The sequence below is a fragment of the Miniopterus schreibersii genome (genome assembly GCF_964146895.1).
Source record: "Miniopterus schreibersii genome assembly, chromosome: 5".
In the NCBI taxonomy this organism is placed as follows: domain Eukaryota; kingdom Metazoa; phylum Chordata; class Mammalia; order Chiroptera; family Miniopteridae; genus Miniopterus; species Miniopterus schreibersii.
Genome location: NC_138106.1, coordinates 50,192,658 through 50,213,005, shown reverse-complemented (window position 1 = coordinate 50,213,005; position 20,348 = coordinate 50,192,658). Strand labels below are relative to the sequence as shown.

Sequence of the window (20,348 nt, the reverse complement as noted above, 5' to 3'; positions counted from 1 at the left end):
TAATATCCTTGAGCATCCTTATAACCATAATTCTGAACTCTGTAGTAGCTTGCTTGGTTCTATTTCACTTAGTTCCTTTTCTGGAGATTTTTTTTGTTCTTTCCTTTGTGACATGTTTCTTTGCCTCCACATTTTGGCTGCTTCCAGGTGTTTGTTTCTATGTATTAGGTAGAGCTACTATGTCTCCTGGAATTTGTAGAGTGGCTTTGTGTAGTAGATGTCCTGTAGGGTCCAGTGGCTCAGCCTCCCCAGTTACCTGAGCTGAGCCTTTTAGGTGCTCCCCTATGTGCACTCTCCTGTTGTAGATGAGCCTTGGTTGCTGTTGGTGTCACTGGGAGGAATTGACCCCCAGGCCAATCAGCTGTGAGGACTAGCAATAACTACAACCAAAGAGCTGCCGTACTGGAGACACCCCTATGGAGCAGGATTTACTTCAGTGGAGCTTTGGTGTTCACCAAGTGCGCCCCTTGAGTGTGTCACTCGTGGATGTGGTAGGGTTGTAATCCAGCGTGGTTGAGTCTGACCCCCAGGTGCACTGTCCCTGGGGCCTCCCAGGATGTGCACAGTCAGCCTCTGCCAGTGCCTTGCCCAGGGCCACCCAGCATGAGCTACACAGCAAATCATAGTTGGCTGCTACTTGTGCTGGGCTTGGAGGTGTCCAGGAGAGGCCAAGCTATGAGCCAATGCAGGTTGCCGCTAGTGTCAGGCCTGGGACCACTTATCCAGATGTATGGGGCCTGCTGCTGCTTGTTTGAGAGATTTTAAGGAAAGTCCTAAGCATGAGGCTGGAGAGGCCATTTGCACAGAAAAGCCCCTGGAAATGGCCTGGATAAACCTGCAGGTGGGGAGGGACGGGGCCTCCGGGAATCATAGGGCAGGGCCAAAAGTGTGAGTCAGGTGCTGGCGATTCAAATATGTCGCCTGTGTGCCGGCTGTGTGCAAGGAGGACTCGCCAAAGGAGCAATGGCCTCTGCCAGCCCTTCTGCCTGGGAGAAAGCTGCGCCTCCAGCTCTTGCCCCAATTTCAGGCAGGTTAGTTCCTCCCCAACTGTCCCAGGTCCTTTCAAGCTGCTGCCCGGCGCTGGGCTCAGAGGGAACACGTCTGAGTGAGTCCATGCACGGGCCCTTTAAGAGGAGCTGCTGGGACTCCCGCAGCCTCCCCGACCCTCAGTCACAGTCCCTGCTGGTTTTACAGCCCGGAGTTGTGGGGACGTCTCTTCCTGGCCCTGGAGCCCTGGGCTGGGGGCCTGATGTGGGGCTGGGATCCCTCGCTCCTCCGGGAAACCTCCACCGCCGAGATTCCCTCCCGGGTTTCAACCGCGGCACCGGGTGTGGGCCCCCGGCTGTGTCTCGGAGATTCAGCCCCGATTTGCCCGCGTCTCCACCCCTCCAACCGGTCTCGATGCTTCTTCAGTTCCCTGGTTGTAGGGCTTCTGTTCAGCCAGATTTCAGGAGGTTCTGAGTGATGGTGGTTCTGTATTTTAGTTGTAATTTTGATGTGATTGTGGGAGGCAGCGGGTGCAGCTGTTACCTATGCTGCCATCTTGTTCAAGAACCCCCCCTTTTTAACTTCTTAGTCAAAGGAATTGATAATGCTGACATGTCAGGCACTGTGGCAGCTGAATGCTTTTCTGTTAATAGGCACCTAAGCCTGAGGTTAATCCAGCAGAGGAATTCTGTTTGTCCTCACCTGACCGGCAGCAGAGGAAAGGTGGCAGGTCAGAGGAAGAAGTGGAATGGGAGGGAAGAGGCCAGTGCCTTAGTTATTTCCTCTTCAGCCTGTGTTCTCTGGTTATCTTCATGTTTGAAAACTGGTATGCGCAATTAAGTTGTAAGCTGCTTGAGAACAAGGCTTTGGCTTCCTTCGTTAGCCACATGCTACTGATGAGACCATCAGATACTAGTTGAATTGAATTGGCCTGACCGAAATTTCTATATCAGTGCCATCTCAGGGCAGGAGATGGTGAGGTCTTCCACCTACACAGGCACTTTTATTTTCACCAACAGCCTCCAACTGTCCACAGTTACTAGTTCACAGTTGCTCACCAAATCTAGTGACCGTTATCAGTTCTCATTGTCTTTAATCTCTTGGCAGTATACAGCACTGTTTTCTAGTTCTACCATCTTTTTTGTTGTTGTTGTTCCACCTCACCCAAAGATGTTTTTATTGAATTTAGAGAGAGAGGAAGGGAGAGAAAGACAGTGAGATAGACAGACATTGAACATTAACATGAGAGAGAAACATTGAGCTATTGCCTCCTATATGCACCCCCACAGAATTGAACCTGCAACCTAGGCATGGGCCCTGACCAGGAATGGAACTGGCAACCTTTTTGGTATGTAGGACAACACTCCAACCAACTGAGCCACCTAGTCAGGAATAATTCCATCTTGAAACTCTGTCTTTTCTTGGCATCCGTGACATCACCCCCACTGAAGATTCTTCTATCCAATGAGCTGTTTCCTAAAAAAAAATAACAAACAACATTGTCCAGTGATATCACAGTACAATTATCACAATAAATATTTAGCATTGGTTCAATACAACTACCTAAGATAAGTTCTGTATTCAAAATTATTACAATAATGTATCTTTATACATTTTTTAAACCCAGGATCCAATTGCATATTGCATTTAGTAATTGTGTCTCTTTAGATTCCTTTAATCTAGAACAGTTCCATTTATTATATCATAGTTCTATAGGTCAGAGTCTGGGTAGGCTTGAATGGGTTCTCTACTCAAGATTTCACAAGGCCAAAATCATGATGTTGGCCAGTCAGGCTCTGATCTGGAAGCTCTGGGGAAGAATCTATTTCCAAACCATTCAGGTTGTTGACAAAACCCTTGTGGCAATAGGTCTGAAGTCTCTTTTGGCATTCACATTCCACCTCACAATATCCCTGCATGTTCAAACCAGCAACCAACATATTGAATCCTTCTCATACTTCAAATCTGACTTCCACTCTATTACTAGCCAGAGAAAACTCTGCTTGGAAAGGGTTCACCCAGATAATCTTCACCTGATTAATAACCTTAACTACAACTATATCAATTTGCCATGTAACAATATAATCATGGGAATAATACCTCATCATATTCACAGTTGAGGTATGAGGGCAGGAAAACTTGGGGGGCCATTTTAGAATTCTGCATAATCACTGGGTATCTACCAAATTTCTCTACCACAAAGGTATCTTTTTCCCATTGTGATTAATAAGTAATCTGTGGGGCGAAAGTCTGTGAATAGCCTGCTTTCTAGCTGTCTTCTAGTGGTTTTAAATGATCCATTGATGATCCATGCCGTAATCAGTTATTATAAAGGCAAACATTGATTTAGCTATTCTATCATTTCTTCTGTTCTTATTAGTTGGCATTTACCTGAATAGAAGGGTTCTCCCTTCCCCTCTATCTGCCCACTCCCTTTTCCCACCCCTTTTTCAGGAGGAGATAACATTGAAGATTTATGGATTATTTTTTTAGTTAATTTTTTTTAAAATTTAGCATGTCATAAGCCATTGCTGGTATTATTTTTGTTGTATTATTAATATACCAGGTTGGTTGAAGGGAAGAATTGAAGCTAGCAACAAAAATAACCTTTTTCCATTGTGGAGACAAGCAAACAAAAGTTACCGTCTTAACCATATTTAATCATACAGTTTAGAGGTATTAAGTATATTCACATTGTTATGCAACAGATCTCTAGAACTTTTTCATCTAGCAAAACCAGAACTCAGTACCCATTAAACACTATCTCTCTCCCTGCCCCTTAGCCCCTGGCAACTACCTTTCTCTTTTCTGTTTTGATTATTTTGACCACTTTAGATACTTCATATGAGTGGAATCATATGTGTCCTTTTGTAACTGGCTTATTTTTCTTAACATAATGCCCTTGAAGTTCATCCATGTTGTAGTATGTGACAGACCTCTTTTTTTAAGGCTGCATAACATTCCATTGTATTAACATTTCCATCATTCATCTGTCAATGGTCTTTTTCACTTAGCAAAAATAATTTTTTTAATGAGCCTACTTAAGTTGTAGCCAGAGGAAATTTAAGTTATATCAGAGCCAAAAACTTTTCTTTTGAGAACACAAGAACGAAACCCTCTTCCTTACTGTAATAATTGTTATGTAAATCAGTTTCTTAATAGATAACTATTGGCATTGTGGGTAAGACCTTTGTGCTGGATTTTTGAATTTTAGGATGTTTTGGTGGCTCCAACCCCAAAAGCCAGTAGCATTCTCCCCCCAACCAAAAATACCCTCGTCTGAGGGGATCTGATACCATTCCTGGTATTCACTTTATTTCTGAGAAACCTTCAGTATGAAGCTACTTACTAGAACGTGTCCTAAATCTATATTTTCTGGTTAATTTTTTATTAAAAAACAGCCAATTTATAGACCTGTTTTTATATCACTTACTTCTAGGAAGTTACCATGATTGTTTTTCTCTGTTCAGACCATGAAGGAAATTACCTTGATTTTTTTTATTTGACAAGGACACTAATTGTCAAATGTTCCTGTACCTGTCAGTGAACAGGTGGCTCAGTTGGGGTTGTTCACGTCTTAGCAGAGATGCTCACATCTTGCCTGGTCTAATGGCTTGTTTTTCCTAAGCTTCCCCTCTGCTTCCTCCTCAGTACTCCTATAGGAAGCCTGTTGATGGCACTTCAGAAGTACTATGGTGAGACAATTCAGGAGAGAAGACAGAAGGATCGAAAAGCACTCCGTGAGCTGAAACTGGAAGAGTGGTAAGGAACTGGCTAAACGAGGGTCTGACTTTTCTAGCAGCAGGCCTTACATAGTGCTGTTCTCTTAACCCAAGTATTCGAAGCTGACATTCAATTCAAAGAAAAGTTTATTTTTACTGAGTCTTTCAACTTTACCCTACCTGGTCTGTTCATCTTCTTAATTAAGGAGAATAGAAAAATGGATCTGATGAGGTTCTTTCCTTAGATACATTTTTTTTTTTAAAGTTAAAAGTAAATTTCATTTGGATGCATGTTTTTTCTTTTCCTATGTTTTTGACTGTATAAGGAAATTACCTAAAGAAAATGCTCAGCAGTAAGTGAGCTTTACTTGGCTTTATGTAAAAGGCAGTATCCTGGTGTATATCTATAAACAGTGCAGAACGTGTCCAGTCTCCACAGGCAAAGATTCTGCTTCTTGCTCCTGATGCAGAAGAATTGAGTAGATGTAGTGGCTGGACATGGACTGGATGCCACTGAGGAGGATGAGAACTTTCACTGGTTACGTAGTCATTCCCTGGGGCCAGCAGTCAGACTGATAGCAGGTCTCATGCTGCTTCTCTGTAAGATCAGCATAACAGTCCGACATCTAGTGCTCCTGGTACTAATAACTCACAGTTCAGCCTCCTGGGTACCTAAGACAACACCTGCTGCAGCTGCTGCATTGATAGTCAAATAGATAAGCAGTCATTTTTTTCCAGGTTTTTACTTGAAACTTCGTTTGTGCTAAATACACACACAGACACAGGAATTTTTAATATCTGTAGATCTGTTGTCCAAGTGTTATAGGTGGAAGTGGGAGGTCCTCATCCCTATTGCGTCTTTGTGGGAGTGTATTTCTTGTGATATCCTGAGAAAAGGAATTTTCTGAGATTTGTACGGGAGGAGGAGTGATTTTTATTTGCTTGGAATGAAATCCCTGTTTCCAGAGTCCCATTTCTGTTAGTCCAGTCATAGAAGTGTAGCTGTGGCTTCAGTAGAGCTAAAATCAGAGCCAGGGTCAAGAGTTTCTGTTCCATATCTGCACAGTCTAATTCAGCATCAGGCCAGCTCAATTTGTGTTTTCCCACTGCAGTCCACAGTGGGGTCCGCAGGGCTACATGGCAATTTGGAGGAAACTAAGGCAAGTGCAAGAAAGCCAAGAGCAACAAGAGATAATTCTTTAGGAGATTTTGTATTCCCAAATTTTCATGGGCTTGCAGTGGCCATACCCATTCTGGCCAAAGGTGTGACTGTTCCCAGGTGTGACTGACAAACAGGTACCTTCCCTATATCACCCCAGCTTTACTGGGCATCTGTCTTTCTCCCCTTTGTTGGCTCCCTGGGGAGTATGAAATTGCAACTTCCTGCCCAAATGACATACCTACAATGTCTGGCCTCCCTTTGCTCCTTTCCTATTATTGATAACTAGTTAATTACAATGGTATCACACGACTTAGATGCTATAGGATAAAAAGCATTGATTTTTGCAGCCAATGAAACCTCGAAAACAAGCCTTTAAATCCTAGCTAGACTATTAATTAGTCTGTGACCTTGGATATTTTTCTTAATGTTAAGCCCTCAGTTTTCTTAGTCATTCAAAGGACAGAATCGCATCACAATATTCAATGTATGTTTGTTTTGTTTCTTTCTTTTCTCCATACTAAGAGGGTGGATGGGATTTACAGTTATGTAAGTTCTAGAATAAAGCACTTAAAATTTTGGATACCAGAATAAAGTTTAATATTACGGAGAATTAAAAGCATGAAAGCATTACCTTATTTCTAGTTCTTAGGAATCATAAGAGACTTCTTTTTTAAAAGGAAACTTTGAGAAAGGAGTTGGAAAGATAAAGTATATTGGCTACTTGAATCTGATATAGGAAGTATGGAAAAATTAGCATTTGGAAAAATATGAACAAATAATTTTATTTCAGTAAAAAAGAAAATTAGAGAAGTTGATCAGTTATTCAGAAATGGAAAACCTCAAGAATGGGTAAAAACAATTATCATTAATGAAAGAATACTTTGGCAGAAGGCAATAGTAACAAAAATGTATCATATATATTTCTGAAGAGTGTTAATTTAATAAATAGTTAAGAACCTTTTATCTGTCTGCTTCCTTAGGGGAATCAAACAAAGTGAGAGTCTAAAAAATTGCCTTAGTGAGTAGAAAATGTATAAAACTGGCTATAGACATACGGAAGGAGAAATGGTCAAGTCTGGTTGTAAAGAGTTGAGAGGAAAGTCATAGGTGACCCTGATAATTACTTGAAGAAAGGAAAACAGTAACACTTGATTTAGAAAAGGAACTGATTTGTTATTTGGAAGTTAGATTTTCATTCCTCATATATACATACATCTATAGTGTTGTCCCATCTGATTTTTCTGTACCAAGATTACCATTGTTACAGCCTCTGTGCAGTTTCTGCAAGGTCTGGCAACAGAGAGCTTAACAGAGTGGCAGAGGATTCATGTCCCCCCAACCCTGAGGGCAAGAGGACAGCCAGGTTGCAAGGCTCACACCTTAGCTAGGGTGCTTCAGCTCCTGCACATTGCTCCTGCAAGAACTCTGCTGCCACAGCGGCAGTGTCCACTAGAGAATTCTAGTTGGCTTGTGAGTAGAACAGGTTAGGAGAGAGAAGAAAGTCATTGTATTTGAAGTGCAAGGAGCAGTGTTTGCTCATAAGTTGCAGGGAAAATCAGACAAACGCTGTCTTCAAAAAAACTTTCTAAGAACTAAAGAAGTGAACAGTACTTGACATATCTTTTTCATTCTTTGATTATAGGAAAGCCAGACTACAACTTACTGAGCTCCTCCCTGAAGAAATTGAAAGTAGCCTACAGAAAAATCAATCCAGGGATGATGCTAAGAAAATTGAAGCACTGCTAAATCTTCCTAGAAACCCCTCATCAACAGATAAACAAGACAAGGACTGAAAATGTTCTGGACTTGAAACTCATTGGAGAGTTGAAGGGAGCTCTATCGCCATGTCCATTGAATGCCAGTGGTCAGGCTACTCCTTGGTTAGCTGGATGACAGATGTAAGCACTAGCACCTGTAGTGGCAGTGACTTGCTCTTACCTTTTTTTTTAAACCAAGAATTGGACTCTTGTACTCCCACTTTACTTATCCTTAAATTTAAATACATACATATATTTATATTGGTAAATGTATGTATTTGACATATCTATATTGACCGATCAATATATCTTTTTCCCGAATTTTACAACAGTAAGTTAAAAGTTTCTCAAAAGATTAAAGTTGAATTCCACAGGTTGTATGTTTTCTTATTTATTTATTTATCCTCACCCAAAGATATTTTTTCCATTGCTTTTCAGAGAGAGAGAGAGAAAGAGAAACATCGATGTGAGAGAGACCCACATCGATTGGTTTCCTCCCTCATGTACCCCGACTGGGGCTGGGGATTGAGCCTGTAACCAAGGTATGTGCCCTTGGCTAGAATCAAATCCGGGACCCTTCATTATGCGGGCCGATGCTCTAACCACTGAACAAAACTGGCTAGGGCATGTTTTCTTGTAGCTCTTTCAAAGGGTACTCTAGGAATCACTAGGAGGAGGAGAGAAAAGAACCAGGTAAGGCGAATAGTCTGTGAAACCCTCCTTGTGCCTGTGGCTCCTAGTAACAGTATGGGCCTAAATTTGTAGTAGTGTTTGTTTTTTGTTTTGTTTTTTAATCCTTGCCTGAGGACATTTTCATTGATTTTAGAGAGAGGAAGGGAGAAAGAGCGAAACATTGATCAGTTGCCTCCTGTATGTGCCTCGACCAGGGACTGAACCTGCTGCCTAGGTCTGTGCATGGTCTGGAATCGAGCCCTTGATCTTTCGGTGTACGGAATGATGTTCCAACCAACTGGGCCACACTGGCCAGGGTGTAGTGTTTGGTTTTAATAAAAATAAAAAATGATTTCTATGTCATTTGAAATAAAAGATAAATTTCACAAGAGTGAAGTAAATAAGCATTATTAAAGAGACAGCCCAACTTTGTTTCTTCTTTCAGTAGTGCTGACAAAGTGTCTATGCCCTATTATGAGTTACTTAGCATAGATACACAGCCTCTATACTCAGGAGCTTGCTGCCTCACAAGGAAGCTATCCCGCAGTTTGTAACTTTTACTAAATGGGGGGGACGGGGGCGCGGCGGGAATCACTAAATCAACTATCAAAGGGAAAACATTTGCTAGTGCTTTGTTTTGGTGTTATACCTCATAGTTCCTACTTTGAAAATACCTTGTTCACAGGAACAAGGTTTGCTGAAGCAGCTAGTGTGGTGGCTGAAACAATTGGCCCTGGAAGAAAACCACTGGCTGGCTTGAAATCCCAACCATGTAGCTTCATAGCCGTGTGACTGTAGGAAAGCCATTTTACTTTAAGTCTGTTCTCATCTGTCAAAAGAGTTTCCACCTCAGAATGGGTGTTAAATGAAATAATGTATATAAAGCTTAGCACAATGCCCTGGCACATAGGGTATTATATAACAACAAATAGTAGTTATGAGGATATGAGAACTCCTATGCCAGTATGTTTTCACCGTGATTTACATGTTACCACACTCCATAAAGCATGTTTTTCTTAATCATCCCATTCGTAAGTTGCTGACAAATTGGCCATTAGTCAACCTGTTCAACTAAAAAATATAAAATTAGATTGTTTTAAAAGTAATTTTATTTATATCACAAAAATATCAGAATAATAAAAGCAAAATACAACTTTTTGAAACATTAGTAACAGTGACAATCTTTTGACATTGTTTCTATAAATGCTGACTAATATGTAGTTTGTAAATAAACAGCATGTTTGTTAAAGATCCTAGAAACTAATTTCAGAAAATACACACTCTGACTTTCAGTCATCCCAGTTCTGGGAGGTTTGGTGACCTTCAATCGTAGAATAGGATGACACCCACCAGATTATCACGTGACCAGTTTCGAGGTCCTTATCAGAATGCACTGTACTGGCTCCCCATAGAGAACTTTCCATCCCCCTTCCCTTATTTCTTTGCTCTGCTTTCCCTCTCCCTCCTTTTAAAAACTTCTGCCTGCACTGAGATGTTGAGATGGGCTTTGTGACAAGAGTCCCCCATATTCTCAGGTGATTGGTACTTGAATAAATCTCTTCCCTTTTTCACCAGCGTCTGTCTCATGAGTTTGGCTTTTTGTGGCAGCATGCAGCCGAACTTGGGTTCCAGTTACACTAACACATTTATGAAATGTAATAAACAATAACAGTATAATTTGTTTGAATATAAATAAGCTGTCTCCCTGACTGGGTACTTGGTTGGTTAGAGCATTGTCCTTATACGCCAAGGTTGCTGATATGATCCCTGATCTGAGCACATACAAGGAGCAACCAAAGAATGCGCAAATAAGTGGAACAAAATCGATGTTTCTCTTCTCTCCTTTCCTCTCTAAAAATAAATAAATAAAAATTTAAGAAGTAAATAAATAAGCTGTCTTTTTGGTTTGTCCTAATTTGTGGCTGATTATTCCTTGAGGTTTCCTTTTGATCATGTCTAAGGATTATGATTTTTTTTTTAATATGTCTTTATTGATTTCAGAGAGAGGAAGAGAGAGGAAGAAAGACAGAAACATCAATGATGAGAGTCATTGATCGGCTGCCTCCTGCACGCCCCCTACTGAGGATCGAGCCCACAACCCAGGCCTGTGCCCTGACCGGGAATCAAACCACAATCTCCTGGATCCTAGGTGGATGCTCAACCGCTGAGCCACACCCAGCCGGGCAAGGATTACGAATCTTAACTAAATGCAGCAATTCCTATTTTTGTTGTTTGCTTTAAGTTATTGTCAGTCCACTACTTCTCTTTCCTTCAGTGATTTTGTTCTGAGAGCAACCATTTGAAAGCACTTCTGTTCCTTAGACTATATAGCATATTTCTCATCCCTTTATAGCTACCAAATGGATATAATTGGCATTTACAGAGCCTCTCATTCCAGAACATCAGATTATACCTTCTTCTCCAGTGCACATGGAACATTCTCAAGGACAGAGCATATGCTGGGTCACAGAACTAGCCTCAACAAATCCAAGAAGATTGAAGTTATACCAACCATATTCTCTGGCCACAAGGTTTGAAATTAGAAATCAACTGCAAAAAGGAAGTAAAAAAACCCCACAAATATGTGGAGATTAAACAACATACTACTAAAAATTGGGTCAAGGAAGAAATAAAAAGTAAGATGAAAAGATATACAGAGGCAAATGAGAATGACAGTACAACATACCAAACCTTCTGGGATGCAGTGAAAGCAGTAATAAGAGGGAACTTTGTATCATTATAGGCCTATCTGAATAAACAAGAGAAATCCCAAGTAAACAACATCACACCTTAAAGAGGTGGAAAAAGAACAGAAGCAACCCAAAATTAGGAGAAAGGAAATAATAAAAATTAGAGCAGAATCGAATGAAATAAAGACTAATCAAAGCATTAATACAACAAAAAGCTAGTTCTTTGAAAAGATTAATAAAGTTGGCAAACTTGGCTAGATTCACTAAGGAAAAAAGGGAAAAGACTCATGTAAACAAAATCGGAAATGAAAGAAGTCACCACAGACACCACAGAAAGGCAAAGAATCATACTAGAGTACCATGAAAGACTATGTGCCACCAAACTCAATAACCTAGAGGAAATGGATAAGTTCCTAAAAATATACAACCTTCCTAGACTGAATCATGAAGAAATGGAGAATCTAAATAGACTGATCAATAGTGAAAATCGAAACAACCATCAAAAACTTCCCCTCCAAACAAAAGTCCAGGACCAGATGGCTTCACTAGTGAATTCTACCAAACATTCAAAGAAGATTTGATACCCATCCTTCTCAAACTCTCCCAAAAAATTTAAGAAGAGACAATACTTCCTAACACATTTTATGAGGCCAATATAACCCTGATACCAAAACCCTGCAAGGGTAACACAAAAAAAGAAAAGTACAGACCATTATCTCTTATGAATACAGATGCAATATCCCAAACAAAATACTAGCACATTGACTACAATGATACATCAACAAAATAATACATCAGGACCAAGTGGGGTTCATTCCAGGGGCACAAGGATGGCTTAACACACACAAATCAAGCAATGTAATACACCACATTGACAAAACAAAGGATAAAATTATATGACCTTATCAATAGATACAGGAAAAGCATTTGATAAGATATAACATCCATTTATGATTAAAACACTCAATAAAATGGGTATAGAAGGAAACTACCTCAACATAATAAAGGCCATATATGACGAACCCTCACCTAATATCGTAATAAATGGTGAAAAACTGAAAACTTTCCTTGAACCAACACAAGGATGCCTGCTCTCACCACTCTTATTCAGCATAGTTCTGGAAGTCCTAGTCAGAGCAGTCAGGCAAGAGAAAGAAATAAAAGGCATCCAAATTGGGAATGAAGTAGTAAAAGTGTCACTTTTTGCAGATGACATGAGTCTGTACATAGAAAACCCTAAAGACTTCACCAAAAACGATTAGAAACAATAAACAAATACAGTAAAGTTGCAGGATATAAAATCAAGGTACAAAAATCCACTGCTTCTTGTATACTATCAATGACATTTCAGAAAAAGAAATGGAAAAAATTCTTTGGCAATTGCAACCAAAAGAATAATATACCTAAAAATAAACTTAACAAAGGATGTGAAGGACCTATACACTGAAAATCTACACCTCATTTTTAAAAGAGATTGAAAACAATATAATGAAATGGAAAGATGGTTCATGTTCATGGGTTCAAAGAATCAACATAGTGAAAATGGCCGTATTACCCAAAGTAATATATAGATTTAATGCAATCTCTATCAAAATCCCAATGTCATTTTTTTAAAAGAAATAGAACAAAAATTCATCAGGTTTGTATGGAACCGCAGAAGACCCCAAATAGCCAAAGCAATCCTCAGCACAAAAGAATGAAGCTGGAGGTGTTACACCACCTACCTGACTTCAAATTATTCAGGGCAACAATAATCAAAACAGCATGGTATTGGCAGAGAAATAGACACACAGACCAACGGAACAGAATTAAGGGCCCCCAAATAAAGCCACATGTATGTGGGCAAGGAATTTCTGACAAAGGAACCAAAACCACACTCTGAAGAAAAGAAAGTCTCTTCAATAAATGGTGCTGGGAAAATTGGAAAGCCACATGCAAAAGAATTAAACTGTCTTAGAGTTTGTCCCCATTTACAAAAATTAATTCAAAATGGATCAAAGACATAAGATCTGAAACAATAAAGTACATAGAAGAACACATAATACTAAACTTATGGAGCTTTGTTGCAGAGAACATTTTATGAATTTGACCCCAAAGAAAGGGGAAGTAAAGGCAAAAAGGAATTAATGGGACTATATCAAACTAAAAAGCTTCTGCAGAGCAAAGGAAACTGACAGCAAAACAAAAAGGCAACCAACCGAGTGGGAGAAGATATTTGCAAACAGCAGCTCTGACAAGGGGTTAATATCCAAAAAATATAAAGAACTCATACAACTCAACACCAAACAAACAATCCAATTAAAAAATGAGCAAAGATGCCCATCAGTAGATGAGTGGATAAAAAAGCTGTGTTACATTTACACCATGGAATACTATGCAGCTGTAAAGAAAAAGGCTCTCTTACCCTTTGGGACAGCATGGAGGGACCTGGAGAGTACTATGCTAAGCGAAATAAGTCAGTCAGAGAAAGACAAGTATCATATGATCTCACTCATATGTGGAATATAATGAACAAAGTAAACCGATGAGCAAAATAGATCCAGAGATGGAAGCATGGAATAGACTGATGAATCTCAGAGGGGAGTGGGTGGGGAGAGATTAATCAAAGAACTTATATGCATATATGCATAACCCATGGACACAGACAGTGGTGTGGAGAAGGCCTGGGGAGGGGGGATTCAGGGTGGAGGGGATCACTGGGCAGGGAGGGAAGGGGGATATTGGTAATACTTTCAACAATAAAGATAATTTTTTTAAAAATGGGCAAAGGGCCTGGACAGATACTTCTCCCAAGAAGACATGCAAATAACTATCAGATATATGAAAAGATGCTCAACTTCACTAGATATTAGGAAAATGCAAATCCAAACTACAATGAGATACCACCTCACACCTGTTAGAATGGCTGTTATCCATAAGACAGGTAATAACAAGTGTTGGAGAGGTTGTGGAGAAAAAGAAGCCCTTATTCACTGCCTGTGGGAATGTAAACTGGAACTGCCACTATGGAAAACAGTATGGCGGTTCCTTAAAAAATTAAGAATAGAGTTACCATATGACTCAGCGATCCCTCTTCCGGTATTTACCCAAAAAACTCAAAAACATTTATTCACAAAGGTATATGCATCCCTATGTTCATTGCAGCACTATTCACGGTGGCCAACGCATAAAGACAAGCAGCGTCCTTTGATACAGGACTGGAGAAAGAGATGTGGGCCATGTATACTATGGAATACTACTCAGCCATAAGAAGGGATGAGGTAAGCGTGGATGGACCTGGAGAATATGATGCTAAGTGAAATAACTCAGAAAAAGCTAAGAACCATATGACTTCACTCATATTTGTGATATAAAACTGAAACTCATAGACAGACAACAGTGTGGTGGTTCCCAGAGGCAAGGCAGGATGGGGGTAGTAAAGGGTAAAGGGCTCCAAATATATGGTGATGGAAGGTGATGTGACTTTAAGTGGTGGGCACATAATTCAATATACCGATCATGTATCATAGAAATGTACTTGCGAAACCTATACGATCTTACTAACCAACGTCACCCCAATAAATTTAATTTAAAAAATAAAATTAAAAAACCTTTTTAGTATAAGTACGTCCCATGCAAAGTTTGGGATATGCTTATACTAAAAAAAAGTATTCGCTATTTATCCAAAAAAATTTTAATGCAATATCTGTGAAGTGCAATAAAGTACAATAAAACAACATATGCTTGTATACACAATAAAAAAAAAAACACAAACTATCTTTTTTTTTTTGTTATCCCTCACCCGAGGATATTTTTTCTATTGATTTTTAGAGAGTGGAAGGAGGGGAGGGAGGGAGGGAGGGAGGGAGGAAGAGAGAGAAACATTGATGTGAGAGACACATCGACTGGTTGGCTCCTGCATGCATGCCTACCCGGACTGGGGATTGAACTTGCAACCCAGGTACATGCCCTTGACTGGGAATTGAACCCACTACCTTTCGGTGAGCAGACTGATGCTCCACCACTGAGCCACACTGTCCAGGGCCCTATTATATTTTAAATGAGAACTTTCTCATAAACATTTTACAAATGAGATGAAAACAGCATAAAGCAGTTTAAGGAGATTATCAATCAAACATAAACAAGTAGAATGTGAATTTTTTTGTTGTTAACCTTCACCAGGAGATATTTTTTCCATTGATTTTTTTAGAGAGTGGAAGGGAAAGAGAGAGACTGAGAGAGAGAAACATCAATATGAGACACATCTATTGCTTGTCTCCCACATGTGCCCCAACCGGGGCCAGGATCAAACCTGCAACCGAGGTAGGTGCCCTTGATTGGAATCTAACTCAGGACCTTTCAGTCTGTAGGCCGATGCTCTAACCACTGAGCAAAACTGGCTAGAGCTAGAATGTGAATTTTTAAACTAAACTATCCCTTTGAGGATTTAAAGCAGGGGTGGGGGATGTCCAGCCAGAGAAAGCATTTGCTCTGGCCCTGCCAAGGCCTCACGAAAGAGAAGTAGTTCCAGCCATCACATTAGGGGTGAGTTAATTAAATGTTTGACCAAATATAGCAGGCTAATTTTAAAGTTGATCATTTTGTATGGCCTTCAAATTATGTTATAAATATCCAAATGGCCCTTGGCAGAAAAAAGGTTCCCCAAACCTGATTTAAAACAATAGTCAGGTTGGAGAAGGATAGTTAATTTAGAAGTGTATAAGTTGTTACTCTTACATGTCAGAGCAAATTAGTTTTGGACAGTTCTACTTTCCTCTGAACCTGATAAAGAAGCAGAACAACAACAAATGAGAACACAATGAAAGATGAAATACTGGCTAACACCAGTAATATTTCCATTATCCTCATGTAGGTGTATATATAACCAACATACGTCCCACGCATTAACATTAGACTGCTTTCTGCAACAAATCCTCCAGTACTGCATCAGATTCATCTCTGAAGCTGACCTCACGCTGGACAAATTCTGTTTTCAGAAGCACGTTGACTGATGTGTAGACAGCAGGTCTTTGAACGATGCTGTTTCACTTAATGTCATTTCATTTGATGTCATTTAATTATAACGATGAGATGCCGTGGGAACTTGTCAATTAGTCTACGGTAAAATTGGTTTCATCATTTCACTTAAAGTCACAGAACCTACTGACAACATTAAGTGAGGACTTACTGCGTGTGTGTGTGTGTGTTAACGGCACAGAGCTGGATTGATGAAGGCAGAGTACAAGAGGAAATCTGGGCTCTGGCCTTTATAATTCAGGTCACACCTTCCTGGGCCTCAATGTCCTTGTCATGAATGAAAATTGTATTCTCTAGTGTCTTTTCCAGGCCTAAAGAATTCTGTATTTCTGAATTCCTTGATCAAACAAGGTCAACAGAGCTACTTCTGTCCTCACCACATTTCTCTAGTGACTTTCTGCAGAGACACTAAAACGAAGAGGCTTCTAGGGGACAGACAAATGAAGGGCAAGGTGGGATAATCCTGGCCATATGAGGAAGTTCCAAGAAGAGGTGGATCTCAGATGGAGGTGAGATGTTTTCTCATTTGAGGAAACAAGAAAAATAAATAAACAAATGAGTACTTCAAACACTAAATTCCCAAAGGAGGAAAGCACTTTTTAACATTTTATATTTTTTCATCCCAAGGGTATTCCCAACTTGAGGTAACATTGTAGATATTAATCTTGATGGCTAAAGAATATAAAAGGAAGTCTAAGAGAGAATTTAGGACAAGTTTGACAATTTTTAGTACATGAAACATCAGGCAACTGTTTCACACCGGCTATCACCAAACAATCAAATGTTACTGATCAAGGCATTCTTCTATGTGTGGGACACGCAAAGATGTATCAGGCATGGCTGCTCTCCTCAATAAGTCTACAAGTTGGTAAAGAATACAAGACATGGCACATGAAAATAAACCCAGGGTGGAATGTGATGTGCTGGAGGCAGCATTGCTACAGCGGTTCAGAGCCAGAACTGCTTGAACTCCACAGCATAGCCACAGAAGGCTCTGTGTAAAGACTGGGTTCATGGCTTCATTATTTAGTATCAGCTGACTGAGAAAGATTTCTTAAGATAGAAGGAGGCCGGCCGGGCATGGCTCAGCGGTTGAGTGTCGACCTAGGATCCAGGCGATTGGGGTTCTATTCCCAGTCAGGGCACATGCCCGGGTCGCAAGCTCAATCAATGACTTTCTCATCATTGATGTTTCTATCCCTCTCTCTCCCTCTCCTTTCCTCTCTTTTAAATCAATAAAGATATATTTAAAAAAAAAGAAAAAAGAAGGAAAGTTGGGGAAATTCTAGGTCATCATGAGACAGGCTAGTAAGCCAGGGCAAGAGGGATAGGAAAACTGAGATAGTTAAACAGCAGTTTGCAGCCATCTAGTAAATCCTATCTTCCCTAAACCAAGGACACATGAGAGTAAATGGTTTATACTTCTCCCAACCAGAGGGTAAATAGCTTAAGCCACCCTACTCAGGGAGACAGAAAGCAGAAATCCAATTACTGCCATTTGCCAACCACACCCAGGGACAGATGAAGTTAAGAGAATAAATCTCATTTTGGCACATCAGCATAAAGCTGAATATTCTATTGAGATCCTCCCCTAAGACCTCCCCTAAATGCCCAGCCTTTAAAACCCCTCAAAACAAAGGTACCAGCTGGTGCTCTCCCAGGAGCACACAAGCGCCTTCCTCCTCCCTGCCCCCATCACTTCTTTCCCCACAGGCGTGTATCTCCTAAACTCTAAGGGACCTCATGAGTCAACCAGGGCAGCAAAGGGTAGTGGTAGTTCATCCCAGGCAAACCCCCTGAACCTGTTCTCAAGGCCCCCTTTGTCTCTGACTTCTTAGTGAGCCAACTCAGACCAGCCTAGGCTCATTTCCCCACCTAGCCCTTCTTCTGTTATCCTAGGCCCTTCCTGTTTCACTGTATCCAACTATAAAAAATGCCCTCTAAAATTCACCTGGACTCATGTGAAGTTTTTCCGGCATGAAGTCAAAGAACCCATACACTACCAGCCGGCCCTAGGCAGACCCGTTCAGGGCCAGGTCCCCTCTCCAGTAACAGTCATTGAAGAACTGGTGGGAAGGGGCATCCCAGAAAGGAGTGAGGAGTGAGCAAGAAGTTGAAATGAAAACAGGATAGGAAACTGAGAGACTATGGGGAAAATATGTACAGGCTGCTATGATGTGAAAAAACCTGAGCTTGGTGTCTAGTTTGAGTCCTGGTTTTGCTCCTCCTCTGCCTGATCTTAGTAAATCATTTAACCTCTGAGATCCTTGCATTCCTCTCCCATAAAATGGAGATAGAAAGATCATGCTTGCAGAGGCTTTTATAAGAGTAAAATGAATAATGCTTTTGCAAAGTATAACCTGTTATAAATCTCAGGTATTATATTTCATCTCTTTTTAAAATTTGATTTTGAGAGAGAGAGAGAGAGAAACATCAATGTGTGAGCAGAATATCAATCGCCTGCCTCCTGCACGCCCCCTACAGGGGACTGAGCCTGCAATCTGGTCATGTGCCCTGATTGGGAATCAAGCCCACAACCTTTTGGTTTGTAGGAATAACACTCAACCAGCTGAATCACACTGGCCAGGCATCATCTTTTATTTTTAATTCACTTTTCCTTTTTTAAAATTGAATTTATTGGGGTTACATTGGTTAATAAAGTTAAATAGGTTTAAGGTGTACAACACTATAATACGTCATCTGTATATTGTATTGTCATTTTCATTTTTCAATTACAGTTGACATACATTACATAACTTACTAAGTGATTATCCCAATAAATCTTGCACCTATCTGACACTATACAGTTATTAGAATATTATTGACTATATTCCCTTTGCTGTATTTTACATCCCCATGACTATTCTGTAACAATCAATTTATTCTTCCCAATTCCTTCACCTTTTTCATCCATCTTTCCAACCCCCCTCTCATCTGGCAACTGGCAATATGTTCTCTGTATCTATGAGTCTTTTTCTGTTCTGCTTATTTGTTTATTTTGTTTTTTTAGATTCAATTGTTGACAGCTATGTATTTATTGCCATTTTATTCTTTTTTTAATCTTTTTAAAATCTTCTTCTTAAAGAAGACCCTTTAACCTTTCATATAATACTGGTTTGGTGGTGATAACTCCTTTAGCTTTTTCTTGTCTGGGAAGCTCTTTATCTGACCTTCAGTTCAAATGATAGCTTTGCTGGGTAGAGTAATCTTGGTTATAGGCCCCTGCTTTTCATCACTTTGAATATTTCTTATTGATCCCTTCTGGCCTGCAAAGTTTCTGTTGAGAAATCAGCTGACAGTCTTATGGGAGCTTCCTTGTAGGTAACTGTCTTTCTCTTGCTGCTTTTAAGATTTCTCTTTGTCTTTAACCTTTTACATTTTAGTTGTGATATGTCTTAGTGTGGGCTTCTTTGGATCCATCTTGTTTGTGACTCTTTGTGCTTCCTGGGCTTGTATGTCTATTTCCTTCACCATGTTAGACAAATTTTCTGTCATTATTTTTCTAAATAGGGTTTCAACTTCTTGCTCCCTCTCTTCTCTGCTCCTTCCAGTACCCCGATGATGCAAATGTTGGTATGCTTCAAGTTGTCCCTTGAAAAGAGGCTCCGTATATTATCCTCATTTTTTTGGTTCGTTTTTCTTTTTGCTATTCTGATTGGGTGTTTTTTGCTTCCTTATAATCCAAATCACTGATTTGATTCTCAGCTTCATCTACTCTACTGTTGATTCCCTATAAATTATTCTTCATTTTTGTTAGTGTATCCTTCTTTCTGCTGGTCCTTTTTTATGCTGTTTAGGTTCTCAAGAAGTTCACTGAGAATCCTTGTAACCAGTTTTGAACTCTGTATCTAGTAGTTTTCTTGTCTCCATTTTGTTTAGTTAGTTTTCTGGAGTTTTGTTCTGTTTTTTCATTTGAGACATGTTTCTTTGTCTCCTCATTTTGGCACCCTCCCTGTGTTTGTTTCTACATATTAAGTAGAGCTGCTACATCTCCTGGGCTTGGTAGAGTGGCCTAATGTAGTAGGTGTTCTATAGGGTTCAGTGACCCAGCCTTCCCAGTCACCTCAGCTGGACACTCAAGGTGCATCCCTCACTCTTTGTGGACTGTGTACATCTTCCTCTTGCAGTTGAGCCTTAATTGCTGTTGGCAAGTCAATGGGAGAGATTTACCCATAGGCCGATCAGCTGCAAGGACTGGCTGTGACAACTGATCACTGATTTCTAACCACTATTTTTAAAGGTAACTCTGCAGATTCTCATTTCTTATGCTGGTGTCCCTGTAACCTTTGCAAGTCAAAAGTGAATTGTTTATGGAGGCTATAAACCACCGGGGACCTAGTAT

The 20,348-nt window shown here is 40.1% G+C and overlaps 1 protein-coding gene across 3 annotated transcripts in view; it reads left to right on the top strand.

Moving 5' to 3' along the window:
• The window catches only part of TIMMDC1 (translocase of inner mitochondrial membrane domain containing 1), a 31,907-nt gene extending 21,754 nt beyond the window's left edge, over positions 1-10,153 (top strand). For 2 of the 3 annotated variants that reach the window (XM_081138625.1, XM_081138624.1), the window contains exons 7-8: positions 4,639-4,749; positions 7,514-8,007. In XM_081138625.1, the coding sequence (XP_080994751.1) occupies positions 4,639-4,749; positions 7,514-7,664 (262 nt within the window). In that variant the 3' untranslated portion in view covers positions 7,665-8,007. Of the gene's footprint in view, positions 1-4,638; positions 4,750-7,513 lie in introns of all 3 variants that reach the window. The other variant, XM_081138623.1, reaches the window with a different exon arrangement.
• The last annotated feature ends 10,195 nt before the right edge of the window (positions 10,154-20,348 follow it).